At 41.8% G+C, this 14,640-nt stretch overlaps 1 protein-coding gene across 1 annotated transcript; it reads left to right on the top strand.

Annotated features, from left to right (window-relative positions):
* The first annotated feature begins 646 nt into the window (after window positions 1-646).
* LOC134601127 (neuropeptide Y receptor type 1-like) lies at window positions 647-3,689 on the top strand. Its single transcript, XM_063445561.1, has one exon. The coding sequence runs from the start codon at window positions 663-665 to the stop codon at window positions 1,773-1,775; it is 1,113 nt and encodes a 370-aa protein (XP_063301631.1). The 5' UTR covers window positions 647-662; the 3' UTR covers window positions 1,776-3,689.
* The last annotated feature ends 10,951 nt before the right edge of the window (window positions 3,690-14,640 follow it).

Here is a 14,640-nt window from a genome sequence, read left to right as displayed (position 1 = left end):
AACACTGTGTATTTTATAAACCCTTAGATGCTTTGCTGTGGACTGATGCTTTTGCCGTATCAACATTGCCATGATCTAAGGTTTGTAGTAATCAGTCATTTCTAATCAAATAATTGAGGAAATGGCCACACATCTGGAAATAATTGAGAGACTATATGATTGGGTACATTTAAAAATCCTAACACTATTCATACTCTCTGCTTACCCACGTACCATTATCTAGGCCCCTTCTGCAATTACTTATCTTTGGCTGAAATGAGTGAATCAATGAGCAACCAATCAATAACCCTCCAGCTTTTATCAAACTTCAACTTCGTCAGCCTCTTGCTGGCAAAACGTAATGGCAGTTGTACTTTTAAAACAGCTGAAGAGTAATCCGGTGACCTACTGGCAGCAGAGAATACAATTATGGTAGTTAATTAAAATATTTCAGATGAAGAAGATTACAAAAGATAAATTGCTTGGTTTATGTCCACACTACAGTGAGCTGTAGGTATAATTGCATTTCCAGCATTATTCTTTGAGCTATGTTTAGATTAACCATGAAAGCACATTTTCACAGCAAAATGATCGTAAACATATTTCAGAGATTTTGTAATCATTTATTTATTTATTTATTTGCAGGTACTGCCTCGGGAATTTATTAATTTATTTTGTTTAAAATGGAGGACTACCTTCGCCTTCTCTACCTAAATCTGTCCGGACGTCTGGGTCCCAACTGGGAAGGTGAGGATCCTTGCACAGATTCTGTTGGCAATGTGACCTTCCTTGTAATAGCCTATAGTGCTCTGATTGCTGTTGGACTCATCGGAAACTCTTGTTTGGTTTTTGTCATTGCTCGTCAACGGGAAATGCATAATGTCACCAATATTTTTATTGCCAATCTATCTTGTTCTGATATTCTTATGGCTTTGGTGTGTCTGCCTGTTACTGTCATCTACACGCTGATGAATCGTTGGATCCTGGGGGAGGCACTCTGTAAGGTGACACCTTTTGTACAATGCATCTCTGTTACAGTATCTGTGCTCTCATTGGTCCTCATTGCTTTGGAACGACACCAGCTCATTATCCATCCAACAGGTTGGAAACCGTTGCCATGGCATGCCTATCTTGCCGTAGCTGTCACCTGGGCTGTGTCCTGCTTCATTTCGCTACCTTTCCTCTCCTTCAGTATCCTCACCAAGCACCCATTCCAGAATCTTTCACTGCCATTTGACCCGTTCATTGACTACTTTGTTTGTACAGACAGTTGGCCCTCTGAGAACCACCGACTAGCTTACACCACCTGCCTCCTGCTCTTCCAGTACTGCCTGCCACTGCTGCTCATCCTTTTATGCTATCTGCGCATCTTCCTAAGACTGCGGAGAAGGAGAGACGTGGTGGAGCGAGCAGGAGGTGGGGAAGCAGGAGGTCGCAAAGGAGGACATCGTAGGGTCAATATTATGCTGCTTTCAATTGTTGTGGCCTTTGGGCTGTGCTGGCTTCCACTCACTGTTTTCAACGCTCTCTTTGACTGGAATCATGATTATATCTCTGTCTGCTACCACAACCTCATATTCTCCCTCTGCCATCTCGCAGCTATGGCATCCACTTGTGTCAACCCAGTTATGTATGGGTTCCTCAACAGCAACTTTCAGAAAGAAGTGAAGACGCTATTGCTCCGTTGCCGATGTGCTGGAGGAAGGGACCGATATGAAAGTTTCCCCCTCTCTACAGTCAGCACTGAAGTATCAAAAGCATCTCTGCAGAGTGTCACTAATGGAAACAATGCATGAGGCTACATGCCTAATCTGAAGTGTTATGGAGAGAGGTGTAGTGGACAGTTCATTCTGATCAGAGATTCTGCCTTATGTAGTAAATATCTAACCCATATTAACACAGATGTAGTATCACAAACGTACTGCAATCGAGGGATTCTATCCTATTATACCACTACTTCTCGTGTCTTGTCAGGTTTACCAATTGCACAGCTTATGCACCAGTTCTAGGTTTGCAATCTCACATCCAGCTTCAGTGACTTCACAAAATGTTCAGGGGGTCATATGCACCATTAAGGTCTAATTATGTCCTATCTTCAAAACCTTGAGTATCTAGGTTTTAGTGTGGCACTTTGGTACACAAAAATAACATTAATATTATTTATAAAGCACCAACATATCACTCAGCACTGTAGAATAGGTGGACTAACAAACAAGTAAATTTTTGTAAGACAATTCGGATGTATAGGAATAGAAGTTGGGCCCTCTTGTTTTTTCACAACTACCTGTCACTGACAAACCCATATTGAAGCATTAGTCAACCTTCTATCTTGATTCTGTATAGAACAATGGAACACCATAAGATGTCTCACTGTTCAGTATATATTATCCAAGGCAAATGTATTCCAAGATATATGAGTGAATGTGTCAAATATGATATTTTTATCATGACTTTAATTGAAGCTCACAAAAGCTATCAATTTCATTGATATACTTTTAAAATGAAAAACAAACATAACACTTTTCTTCATAATAAGAATAATCTAAGAATGATTGCTTTCCAAAATGTCAATTTAAAATCTTAAAAAAACACATCAGAATGTCTCAATCCATTAGCAGCTGAGCTTTTCCCGCATCATCAGGAGATCTTAGTAAAGGACAACATAACGTAACCTAAATAATATGTCTAGTATGATAAATCCCAGGTATGTCTATCTGTATTGTTTTATATACCTTTTATATACACTGCCCTTCTTCTTAGTCATGGTTTAACATCGCGGAATGTGTGATTGTGCCTACAAATCTTATCATTAATGTTGCCAATTTTTTGTAAAAGGCTGGTATGAAAGACACAGCAGACCTGCCATTGCACACAGTGCCCTTTGATATGTATTTATGACAATGTGTAGGTAAAAATATGTGTCTCTCTGTTTGGGAAGGCTGACACTACCAGCGTGGGATGCAACACAGTATAATACCTGTATGATTGATGGTATGACTAGTTCTAGTGCTGCCTATGCAGAGTTTGCGCTTTATACACATTCCCTGATTGAGCAGGGAGTTTTGATTGCTTTCCTCTTAGGGGCAGACCATTGTTGATGCTGCCTTTCTCAATCTGTTCTCTGCATACATGCCATGGTTTAAACATGTATGTTAGTGGGGCAGGCTGGCCCTGCTCTTACTGTGTTTGTGAGTGGGCGGGTGTGACTTGATTTGCTGCTGTCCACAATCAGAAAAGGATCAAGATCCAACTAGGCCCTAGGCAGGTTACCAGTTTGGGCCCCCCTTCAATCTTCACATAGTGGTGGCGGATGGGGCAAATTACAAGTTCTGGGCCCCTGTCTAACTCCTGAGCCCTATGGGTAATACTAGCCTGTCCATACTGTACCTGTGTTTTGTGTCCATGATATAGTCCCTTCTGTGAATTGGGTAGTCGGGAACTGCCTTCACTGTGATTGTTTTGTAAGTATTGATAAGTGAGACTCGCACTGCTTTGACTGGGCACAAGCAGGTATTTTGTAAACATTTCTTCTCGTGAAAGGGTCCACTTAATTCAGTATTTATTTATATTGAGCCTTTGTTTCATTCATATATGTATATAAATGTAGATACATATAGTATATACACAGAGAGCTGAGCATGGATATTTTATATGCCCCGCACTGACGCTGTTTTATGTCTAAATTAAATAAATAAAGGTATGAGTTATAACCTTGTGTTATGGGGTGTGCTGTGTTGGGCTTGTTTTATATGTGTAACCTTTAGCCAATATTTCTTATCCCTATACAGGTACAAAGATAAATCGAAATCCATAATGGAAGAAAAAGGTTCAAAGTAAAGGTCCCCCACTGGTAGCTAGAGGTGTATCATCCAACGAAAGGCAGCATGTGTTTACTGACACACCATATTATGTGTATAAGGCTGAGACAGGCAACTCCTGATTTATCTCCCTACATCCTATGTCTTTGAACTACATATTCTTGGCGGAAGTTTCCCTGACAAACAGAGAGAAAATCGTCTTGTTTCATAGAAAATACTGCACAATCCTTGAATAAAAAAAAAAAAAAAGCTTTGTCCTATGATGCCACCGCTTCTGTCCCTTCCCCCAACTTGCCTTATTTTGCCCTTTGCTCCTGATAATATTTAAAAACAGGAGGGGAGGGGAGGGGAGAGGAAAGGAGGGAAGGATAACACCAGACTGGAATATGACTTTCATAGGTGATGGCGATATGGCAGGAGGCTGCTTGTCTTAGGCCTCACGTCCCAAAAAGTCCCCTTAACTTATGCCTTCAAGAGTCTCTTTCCATCGCTGTATCCCACAAAGGGACTCACCCAGCCATGCTTTCAGGCCCGAGTGCCTCAGAGGTGTACTTGTCTGCTTGCTTAGGTGGAGGTCTTTTGCAAACCTTTCAGGGATGTGCGCCGGTGATGGAAAGAGACTCTTGAAGGCATAGGTTAAGGGGACTCTTTGGGACATCTCGGGTAAGGGCGCAGGTTCGTCCCGGCTCTGGTCTTGAGCTGCTCTGTGGGTACATGCTTGGGTGATGCTGGCTGTGTCTTGTGTAGGCTGGTCTTCGCTGCCGAGCGCCACCGCGTGGGTTTCTTAGCCAGCGGGAGACAGCGTTTTCTTCTGTGACATTCTCCATCTGTTCTCTGCATACAGAAGCGTTTTCTTCTGTGAAATTTTTTGCCGAGCTTTGCTTGGCCGGGTGAGCAGCTTGGATGGTAGCGGTAAGATGGCACCCTTGGTCAGTCCACGACCAGAGCGTGTGTGGTGCTCAGTCATTTGTCGAGTTTCTTCCAGAATGCCTCAAATGCAGCATCTAGCCGCGCCAGGATGTCAGACCTGTGTTGTGTCAGAACGGGTTTGCTCTCCGCCATTTTGGAGTCAGCTCGTCTCTGTTGGGGTTGCTGCCACAGCCTATGGAGGGGCCTTCCTGGGACCGGGATAACACCCACCGGTCCATGCGGGGGAGGGGCAGACGAGTGCTCACAATCAAGCTTTCAGCCGTTGAAGGCGACAGGGAAGCGGCCGTTTCCCCTGTGCTGTCCATGTTGGTGGGCGTTAAGGAGTGCTTCAGTGATTCCTGCCAGTTGTACCACATATTTGGTGTCTGCAGGTAGCCCCTAGTTATGTCTTGCCGTGTGAGGAGATTGGGTCGCTTTGTCGGCTCATAACCTGGGAGATATGCCCGTAGGAGCAGGAGCAACTCTTTCCTGCGTCCTCTCAGCTCAGTGGTCAGGCCCCGCCCCCAGTTTTCTTTTTTTAATGGATATTGATTATGGGTCCATGGCGCGTTTTGGGGCGTTATAGTAGCTCACACATGAAATTACACCATAAATCCATTTGCAAATGTGGGCAACATGAAGACTGTCACATGATATATTTTAAGCTTTACTGAGGTGCATATTCACCATTTGAAGTTTAGTTACAGATTTCTACATGCACATTGCATTATTACTGCTTATTTTTTAAATCTCATGTTTCCCACTGTAATACAATTATCTTAACTGTACTCAGCAACATCGCCCAAGTATAAAAATACCCAATATGTATACTTTGTTTTGAACACTATAGGGTGAGGAATACATATTTATTCCTATCCCTAGTCCTAAATCAATCCATAATTCTAAGACAAATCCTAATCACAAATTAGCTCTAATTCTAATTATAAACCTCACCCTAATCCTAAATCCAATAGTAATTCTAAATCGTCATGTACTTTAAGTTTTCTGTATGACAGGGGTAAATCCCTATTAAATTTAAAAAAAAAATCCATTACACTGTGATCAGGTTTGAGCAACTGGCAAAGTCAGTGATACTAAGCACTCCCTGTTGTGAACAACGAACCTTAACTAATGGTTTGTCCATAATTGATCAGACAAATAAAATGACAATTAAAAAATGCAAGATTAAAGAGTTTCTCATAAGTTTTAAGATGATTAAGTTTTTTGACTTTGGAGACATTAAGGCAGTAAATGGTCTCTGAAATTTGGATTGTGATTGGTATGAAAAGATTTGAGCAATTCCAGACAAAAATCAGAACTGTTATTGATCATTTTTGTTGCTAGATTGTAATTTATCTCTGTTTAATTAACTTAATTTGACTTCATTTTAACTAAAGCAATCCCTAGGTATGCATTTTAAAAACGGAATAAATAGACAATGTGTTGGCCCTAGATATTTTATCGGTGCTAGCAGATCATATGCCTTGGTCTTCTTCTATGGTAGTCTTTAGATAATCGTCTTTAAAGGGACACTATATTCACCAGAACTACAGCTTATTGAATTTGTTCTGGTGAGCAGAATCATTACCTTCAGGCTTTTTGCTTTAAACACTGTCTTTTCAGAGAAAAGACCAGGGTTTTAGCTGTTCTGAAAATTGACTTACTAATAGCAATTTATGCAACTAAAATTTTGTAATTTAGAACAAGTCCAATGTGTCCTATTTACACAGACTGATTTCTAAACAGATTTATTGTAGTTGAATGACACATTGCTGTGAGTATCATTGTTGTGAGTCTCTGTTATACACTCAGATCCCAACAATATAGAGCAAAAGTAAATCTAATACCCCCTACAGGGTTCCCATAATTAATTGAACTTCATTAAGTAATGCATTTGAACATACACAAAAACAAACACATTCAACGTGGGAGGGGTGAATAAAGCTTTGTTTAGACAATATGCAGAGTCCTTTATTTGCTATATTTTATTTGTAAGGACCTTAAAAGGCAATAATACTGGCAGCACAGCTTACTTACCGGTAAATGGCAAAATAATGTTAAAAGCATGTCTGAATTTAAGCATAAATACAGGTATTTAAAACTGCTATAAAACTGCTATGGCTGAGGGTTTTTCCAGGCACTCCCAAAGTAAAACATAAAAGGCTCATGGATCACTTCACAACCGGTAGAGACTGTATAGCCTCCTAACACAAAATGTGACTAATCCTCGATGACTTCTTTGCAATTTAGTGAAATATCTCTGTTTATCCCACATTGTGGTACCCTCCTTTCACCCTCCTTGTTGGTTTTCCCTCTTGTTGTAATTACCGCCAATTACTTTAGTACACACCGCATAAATAGTTTACCAACTTCAGCTCTATATCTATTGTCATATTGGCCTCTCTCTTGGTTACTTTATCTAGTCAACCCAAATTACACACCAGCTTAGTCTGACACCAAGGAAACCATAATTTCTGGTTTTCCGCTTATGGTTTCTTTTCCTTAATTATTACAATTTCAATGGGACTAATTTTATGTCATCCTGTTTTGTCTCTTTCAATTTGTGTTTTGGATGTCTACTGTCATATAAATAAAAAATACACCTACTATAGCAATATTTATCAATAGTGATATCGCGAACACGTAATTTTCGGTTCGCGAACGGTAGCTTCCGCAAACGTTCGCGAACTGGCGAACCGGGCGAACCGCCATTGACTTCAATGCGCAGGCGAATTTTAAAACCCACAGGGACTCTTTCTGGCCACAAAAGTGATGGAAAAGTTGTTTCAAGGGGACTAACACCTGGACTGTGGCATGCCGGAGGGGGATCCATGGCCAAACTCCCATGGAAAATTACATAGTTGATGCAGAGTCTGGTTTTAATCCATAAAGGGCATAAATCACCTAACATTCCTAAATTGTTTGGAATAACGTGCTTTAAAACATCAGGTATGATGTTGTATCGATCAGGTAGTGTAAGGGTTACGCCCGCTTCACAGTGACAGACCAAACTCCCCGTTTAACGCACCGCAAACAACCGCAAACAGTCCATTTGCACATGTTTTAGTGCAAACTAGTCTAACTACTAATATAGTTGAAACATGCTACTTTTATTCATAACATTCGTAACATGGCTCCCCTCTATATACAGTGTAAAGATGGCTCCTCTCTATATACAGAGTAACATGGCTCCCTCTATATACAGTGTAAACATGGCTCCTCTCTATATACAGAGTAACATGGCTTCCCTCGATATACCGTGTAAACATGGCTCCCTCTATATACAGAGTAAACATGGCTCCCTCTATATACAGAGTAACATGGTTCCCTCTATATACATTGTAACATGGCTCCCCTCTATATACAGAGTAACATGGCTCCCCTCTATATACAATGTAAACATGGCTCCTCTCTATATACAGAGTAACATGGCTCCCTCTATATACAGTGTAAACATGGCTCCTCTCTATATACAGAGTAACATGGCTTCCCTCTATATACCGTGTAAACATGGCTCCCTCTATATACAGAATAACATGGCTCCCTCTATATACAGAGTAACATGACTCCCTCTATATACAGAGTAACATGGCTCCCTCTATATACAGAGTAACATGGCTTCCCTCTATATACCGTGTAAACATGGCTCCCTCTATATACAGAGTAACATGGCTCCCTCTATATACAGTATAACATGGCTCCCCTCTATATACAGAGTAACATGGCTCCCCTCTATATACAGTGTAAACATGGCTCCTCTCTATATACAGAGTAACATGGCTTCCCTCTATATACCGTGTAAACATGGCTCCCTCTATATACAGAATAACATTGCTCCCTCTATATACAGAGTAACATGGCTCCCTCTATATACAGTGTAAACATGGCTCCCCTCTCTATACAGAGTAACATGGCTTCCCTCTATATACCGTGTAAACATGGCTTCCTCTATATACAGAATAACATGGCTCCCTCTATATACAGAGTAACATGGCTTCCCTCTATATACCGTGTAAACATGGCTCCCTCTATATACCGTGTAAACATGGCTCCTCTCTATATACAGAGTAACATGGCTTCCCTCTATATACTGTGTAAACATGTCTCTCTCTATATACAGAATAACATGGCTCCCTCTATATACAGAGTAACATGGCTCCCTCTATATACAGAGTAACATGGCTTCCCTCTATATACCGTGTAAACATGGCTCCCTCTATATACCGTGTAAACATGGCTCCTCTCTATATACAGAGTAACATGGCTTCCCTCTATATACTGTGTAAACATGTCTCTCTCTATATACAGAATAACATGGCTCCCTCTATATACAGAGTAACATGGCTCCCTCTATATACAGAGTAACATGGCTTCCCTCTATATACCGTGTAAACATGGCTCCCTCTATATACAGAATAACATGGCTCCCTCTATATACAGAATAACATGGCTTCTCTCTATATACAGAATAACATGGCTCCCTCTATATACAGAGTAACATGGCTCCCCTCTATATACAGTGTAAACATGGCTCCTCTCTATATACAGAGTAACATGGCTCCCTCTATATACAGTGTAAACATGGCTCCTCTCTATATACAGAGTAACATGGCTTCCCTCTAAGTACCGTGTAAACATGGCTTCCTCTATATACAGAATAACATGGCTCCCCTCTATATACAGAGTAACATGGCTCCCCTCTATATACAGTGTAAACATGGCTCCTCTCTATATACAGAGTAACATGGCTCCCTCTATATACAGTGTAAACATGGCTCCTCTCTATATACAGAGTAACATGGCTTCCCTCTATATACCATGTAAACATGGCTCCCTCTATATACAGAGTAAACATGGATCCCTCTATATACAGAGTAACATGGTTCCCTCTATATACATTGTAACATGGCTCCCCTCTATATACAGAGTAACATGGCTCCCCTCTATATACAGTGTAAAGATGGCTCCTCTCTATATACAGAGTAACATGGCTCCCTCTATATACAGTGTAAACATGGCTCCTCTCTATATACAGAGTAACATGGCTTCCCTCTATATACCGTGTAAACATGGCTCCCTCTATATACAGAATAACATGGCTCCCTCTATATACAGAGTAACATGGCTCCCTCTATATACAGAGTAACATGGCTCCCTCTATATACAGAGTAACATGGCTTCCCTCTATATACCGTGTAAACATGGCTCCCTCTATATACAGAGTAACATGGCTCCCTCTATATACAGTATAACATGGCTCCCCTCTATATACAGTGTAAACATGGCTCCTCTCTATATACAGAGTAACATGGCTCCCTCTATATACAGTGTAAACATGGCTCCTCTCTATATACAGAGTAACATGGCTTCCCTCTATATACCGTGTAAACATGGCTCCCTCTATATACAGAATAACATGGCTCCCTCTATATACAGAGTAACATGGCTCCCTCTATATACAGAGTAACATGGCTTCCCTCTATATACCGTGTAAACATGGCTCCCTCTATATACAGAATAACATGGCTCCCTCTATATACAGAATAACATGGCTTCTCTCTATATACAGAATAACATGGCTCCCTCTATATACAGAGTAACATGGCTCCCCTCTATATACAGTGTAAACATGGCTCCTCTCTATATACAGAGTAACATGGCTCCCTCTATATACAGTGTAAACATGGCTCCTCTCTATATACAGAGTAACATGGCTTCCCTCTATGTACCGTGTAAACATGGCTTCCTCTATATACAGAATAACATGGCTCCCCTCTATATACAGAGTAACATGGCTCCCCTCTATATACAGTGTAAACATGGCTCCTCTCTATATACAGAGTAACATGGCTCCCTCTATATACAGTGTAAACATGGCTCCTCTCTATATACAGAGTAACATGGCTTCCCTCTATATACCGTGTAAACATGGCTCCCTCTATATACAGAGTAAACATGGATCCCTCTATATACAGAGTAACATGGTTCCCTCTATATACATTGTAACATGGCTCCCCTCTATATACAGAGTAACATGGCTCCCCTCTATATACAGTGTAAAGATGGCTCCTCTCTATATACAGAGTAACATGGCTCCCTCTATATACAGTGTAAACATGGCTCCTCTCTATATACAGAGTAACATAGCTTCCCTCTATATACCGTGTAAACATGGCTCCCTCTATATACAGAATAACATGGCTCCCTCTATATACAGAGTAACATGGCTCCCTCTATATACAGAGTAACATGGCTTCCCTCTATATACCATGTAAACATGGCTCCCTCTATATACAGAATAACATGGCTCCCTCTATATACAGAGTAACATGGCTCCCTCTATATACAGAGTAACATGGCTCCCCTCTATATACAGTGTAAACATGGCTCCTCTCTATATACAGAGTAACATGGCTCCCTCTATATACAGTGTAAACATGGCTCCTCTCTATATACAGAGTAACATGGCTTCCCTCTATATACCGTGTAAACATGGCTCCCTCTATATACAGAATAACATGGCTCCCTCTATATACAGAGTAACATGGCTTCCCTCTATATACCGTGTAAACATGGCTCCCTCTATATACCGTGTAAACATGGCTCCTCTCTATATACAGAGTAACATGGCTTCCCTCTATATACCGTGTCAACATGGCTCCCTCTATATACAGAATAACATGGCTCCCTCTATATACAGAGTAACATGGCTTCCCTCTATATACCGTGTAAACATGGCTCCCTCTATATACCGTGTAAACATGGCTCCTCTCTATATACAGAGTAACATGGCTTCCCTCTATATACTGTGTAAACATGTCTCTCTCTATATACAGAATAACATGGCTCCCTCTATATACAGAGTAACATGTCTCCCTCTATATACAGAGTAACATGGCTCCCTCTATATACAGAGTAACATGGCTTCCCTCTATATACCGTGTAAACATGGCTCCCTCTATATACAGAATAGCATGGCTCCCTCTATATACAGAATAACATGGCTCCCTCTATATACAGAGTAACATGGCTCCCCTCTATATACAGTGTAAACATGGCTCCTCTCTATATACAGAGTAACATGGCTCCCTCTATATACGTGTAAACATGGCTCCCTCTATATACAGAATAACATGGCTCCCTCTATATACAGAGTAACATGGCTCCCCTCTATATACAGTGTAAACATGGCTCCTCTCTATATACAGAGTAACATGGCTCCCTCTATATACAGTGTAAACATGGCTCCTCTCTATATACAGAGTAACATGGCTTCCCTCTATATACCGTGTAAACATGGCTTCCTCTATATACAGAATAACATGGCTCCCCTCTATATACAGAGTAACATGGCTCCCCTCTATATACAGTGTAAACATGGCTCCTCTCTATATACAGAGTAACATGGCTCTCTCTATATACAGTGTAAACATGGCTCCTCTCTATATACAGAGTACCATGGCTTCCCTCTATATACCGTGTAAACATGGCTCCCTCTATACACAGAATAACATGGCTCCCTCTATATACAGAGTGACATGGCTTCCCTCTATATACCGTGTAAACATGGCTCCCTCTATATACAGAATAACATGGCTCCCTCTATATACAGAGTAACATGGCTTCCCTCTATATACCATGTAAACATGGCTCCCTCTATATACAGAGTAACATGGCTCCCCTCTATATACAGTGTAAACATGGCTCCTCTCTATATACAGAGTAACATGGCTCCCTCTATATACAGTGTAAACATGGCTCCCTCTATATACAGAGTAACATGGCTCCCCTCTATATACAGTGTAAACATGGCTCCTCTCTATATACAGAGTAACATGGCTCCCTCTATATACAGTGTAAACATGGCTCCACTCTATATACAGAGTAACATGGCTCCCCTCTATACAGGGGCGTACCTGGAGCATTTGTCACCCGGGCCGGATCCTTTATTTGGCACCCCCTCCCCAACTTTGAAATGTAAAAAACAACTGCAATTTTTTTTAAATGTATGTGTATGCAGTGTGTGTATAGTGTATGAAGTGTATGCAGTGTGTGTATAGTGTGTGCAGTGTGTGTATAGAGTGTGCAGTGTGTGCATAGTGTGTGTGTGTATAGTGTGTGCATAGTGTATGCAGTGTGTGTATAGTGTGTGTGTATAGTGTGTATGCAGTGTGTGTAGTGCATGTAGTGTGTGCAGTGTGTGTATAGTGTGTGCAGTGTGTATAGTGTGTGTATATTGTGTGCATTGTGTATGCAGTGTGTGTAGTGTGTGTGTATAGTGTGTGCATAGTGTATGCAGTGTGTGCATAGTGTGTACAGTGTGTGTATAGTGTGTACAGTGTGTGTATAGTGTGTGTGCAGTGTGTGTATAGTGTGTGCAGTGTGTGTATAGTGTGTATGCAGTGTGTGTATAGTGTGTAAGCAGTGTGTGTATAGTGTGTATATAGTGTGTATGCAGTGTGTGTATAGTGTGTATGCAGTGTGTGTATAGTGTGTGCAGTGTGTGTATAGTGTGTGCAGTGTGTGTATAGTTAGTGCAGTGTGTGTATAGTGTATGCAGTGTGTATGCAGTGTGTGTAGAGTGTGTATAGTGTATGCAGTGTGTGTAGAGTGTGTGCAGTGTGTGTATAGTGTGTGCAGTGTGTGTATAGAGTGTGCAGTGTGTGCATAGTGTATGCAGTGTGTGTATAGTGTGTGTGTGTGTGTATAGTGTCTGCATAGTGTATGCAGTGTGTGTATAGTGTGTGTGTATAGTGTGTATACAGTGTGTGTAGTGCATGTAGTGTGTGCAGTGTGTGTATAGTGTGTGCAGTGTGTGTATAGTGTGTGCAGTGTGTATGCAGTGTGTGTAGTGTGTGTATATTGTGTGCAGTGTGTATGCAGTGTGTGTAGTGTGTGTGCATAGTGTATGCAGTGTGTGTATAGTGTGTACAGTGTGTGTAGAGTGTGTACAGTGTGTGCATAGTGTGTGTGCAGTGTTTGCAGTGTGTGTAGAGTGTATGCAGTGTCTGTAGAGTGTGTATAGTGTGTGTAGAATGTATGCAGTGTGTGTAGAGTGTATGCAGTGTGTGTATAGTGTGTTTAGTGTGTATGCAGTGTGCGTGCAGTGTATGCAGTGTGTGTGCAGTGTATGCAGTGTGTGTAGTGTGTGCAGTGTATGCAGTGTCTGTAGAGTGTGTATAGTGTGTGTAGAGTGTATGCAGTGTGTGTAGAGTGTATGCAGTGTGTGTATAGTGTGTATGCAGTGTGTGTGCAGTGTGTGCAGTGTGTGTGCAGTGTATGCAGTGTGTGTAGTGTGTATGCAGTGTGTGTAGAGTGTATGCAGTGTGTATGTAGAGTGTGTGTAGAGTGTATGCAGTGTGTGTAAAGTGTATGCAGTGTATGCAGTGTGCATCTGCATACACTCTACACACACTCTACACAGTGTGTATGTTGTGTGGAATAAGTGCTGCCACTTACCTGTCCCTCCCGTCCTCCTCGACTGGTGGTCCGGTGGCACAGCATCACTGGGCAGTTTAGAGGGGCCCAGTATTCTCCATGCTCGTTAATAAGACTATCTACCCGAGTTTCCCATCCAGCAGCAGCAGGGTCCTCTGTTCTCGCAATCCGCGAGAGCGTTGCTATGGCAACGTTCTCGCGATCCGCCAGAGCGTTGCTATGGCAACCCACGGCAACGCTCTCGCAGATCGCGAGAACAAAGGACCCTGCTGCTGCTGGATGGGAAACTCAGGTAGATAGTCTTATTAGCGGCCGGTCCCTTTACACAAGACACAGGGCGGCATTTCGCCGCCCCTGCGAAAGTTCGCCCCGGGCACCCCCTAGTGAGTGGTACCCGGGGCAGACCGCCCCCGCCGCCTCCCCCTTAGTACGCCACTGCCTCTATATACAGAGTAACATGGCTCCCTCTTTATACAGAGTAACATGGCTTCCCTCT

Source organism: Pelobates fuscus, chromosome 3 (assembly GCF_036172605.1).
Source record: "Pelobates fuscus isolate aPelFus1 chromosome 3, aPelFus1.pri, whole genome shotgun sequence".
In the NCBI taxonomy this organism is placed as follows: domain Eukaryota; kingdom Metazoa; phylum Chordata; class Amphibia; order Anura; family Pelobatidae; genus Pelobates; species Pelobates fuscus.
Note: the sequence above shows the minus strand (reverse complement) of the source record. Positions and strands in the feature narration are given on the sequence as shown.

Bases quoted from the DNA above. Each gene is read 5' to 3' on its own strand.
- LOC134601127 (XM_063445561.1), top strand. From the start codon at position 663: ATGGAGGACTACCTTCGCCTTCTCTACCTAAATCTGTCCGGACGTCTG.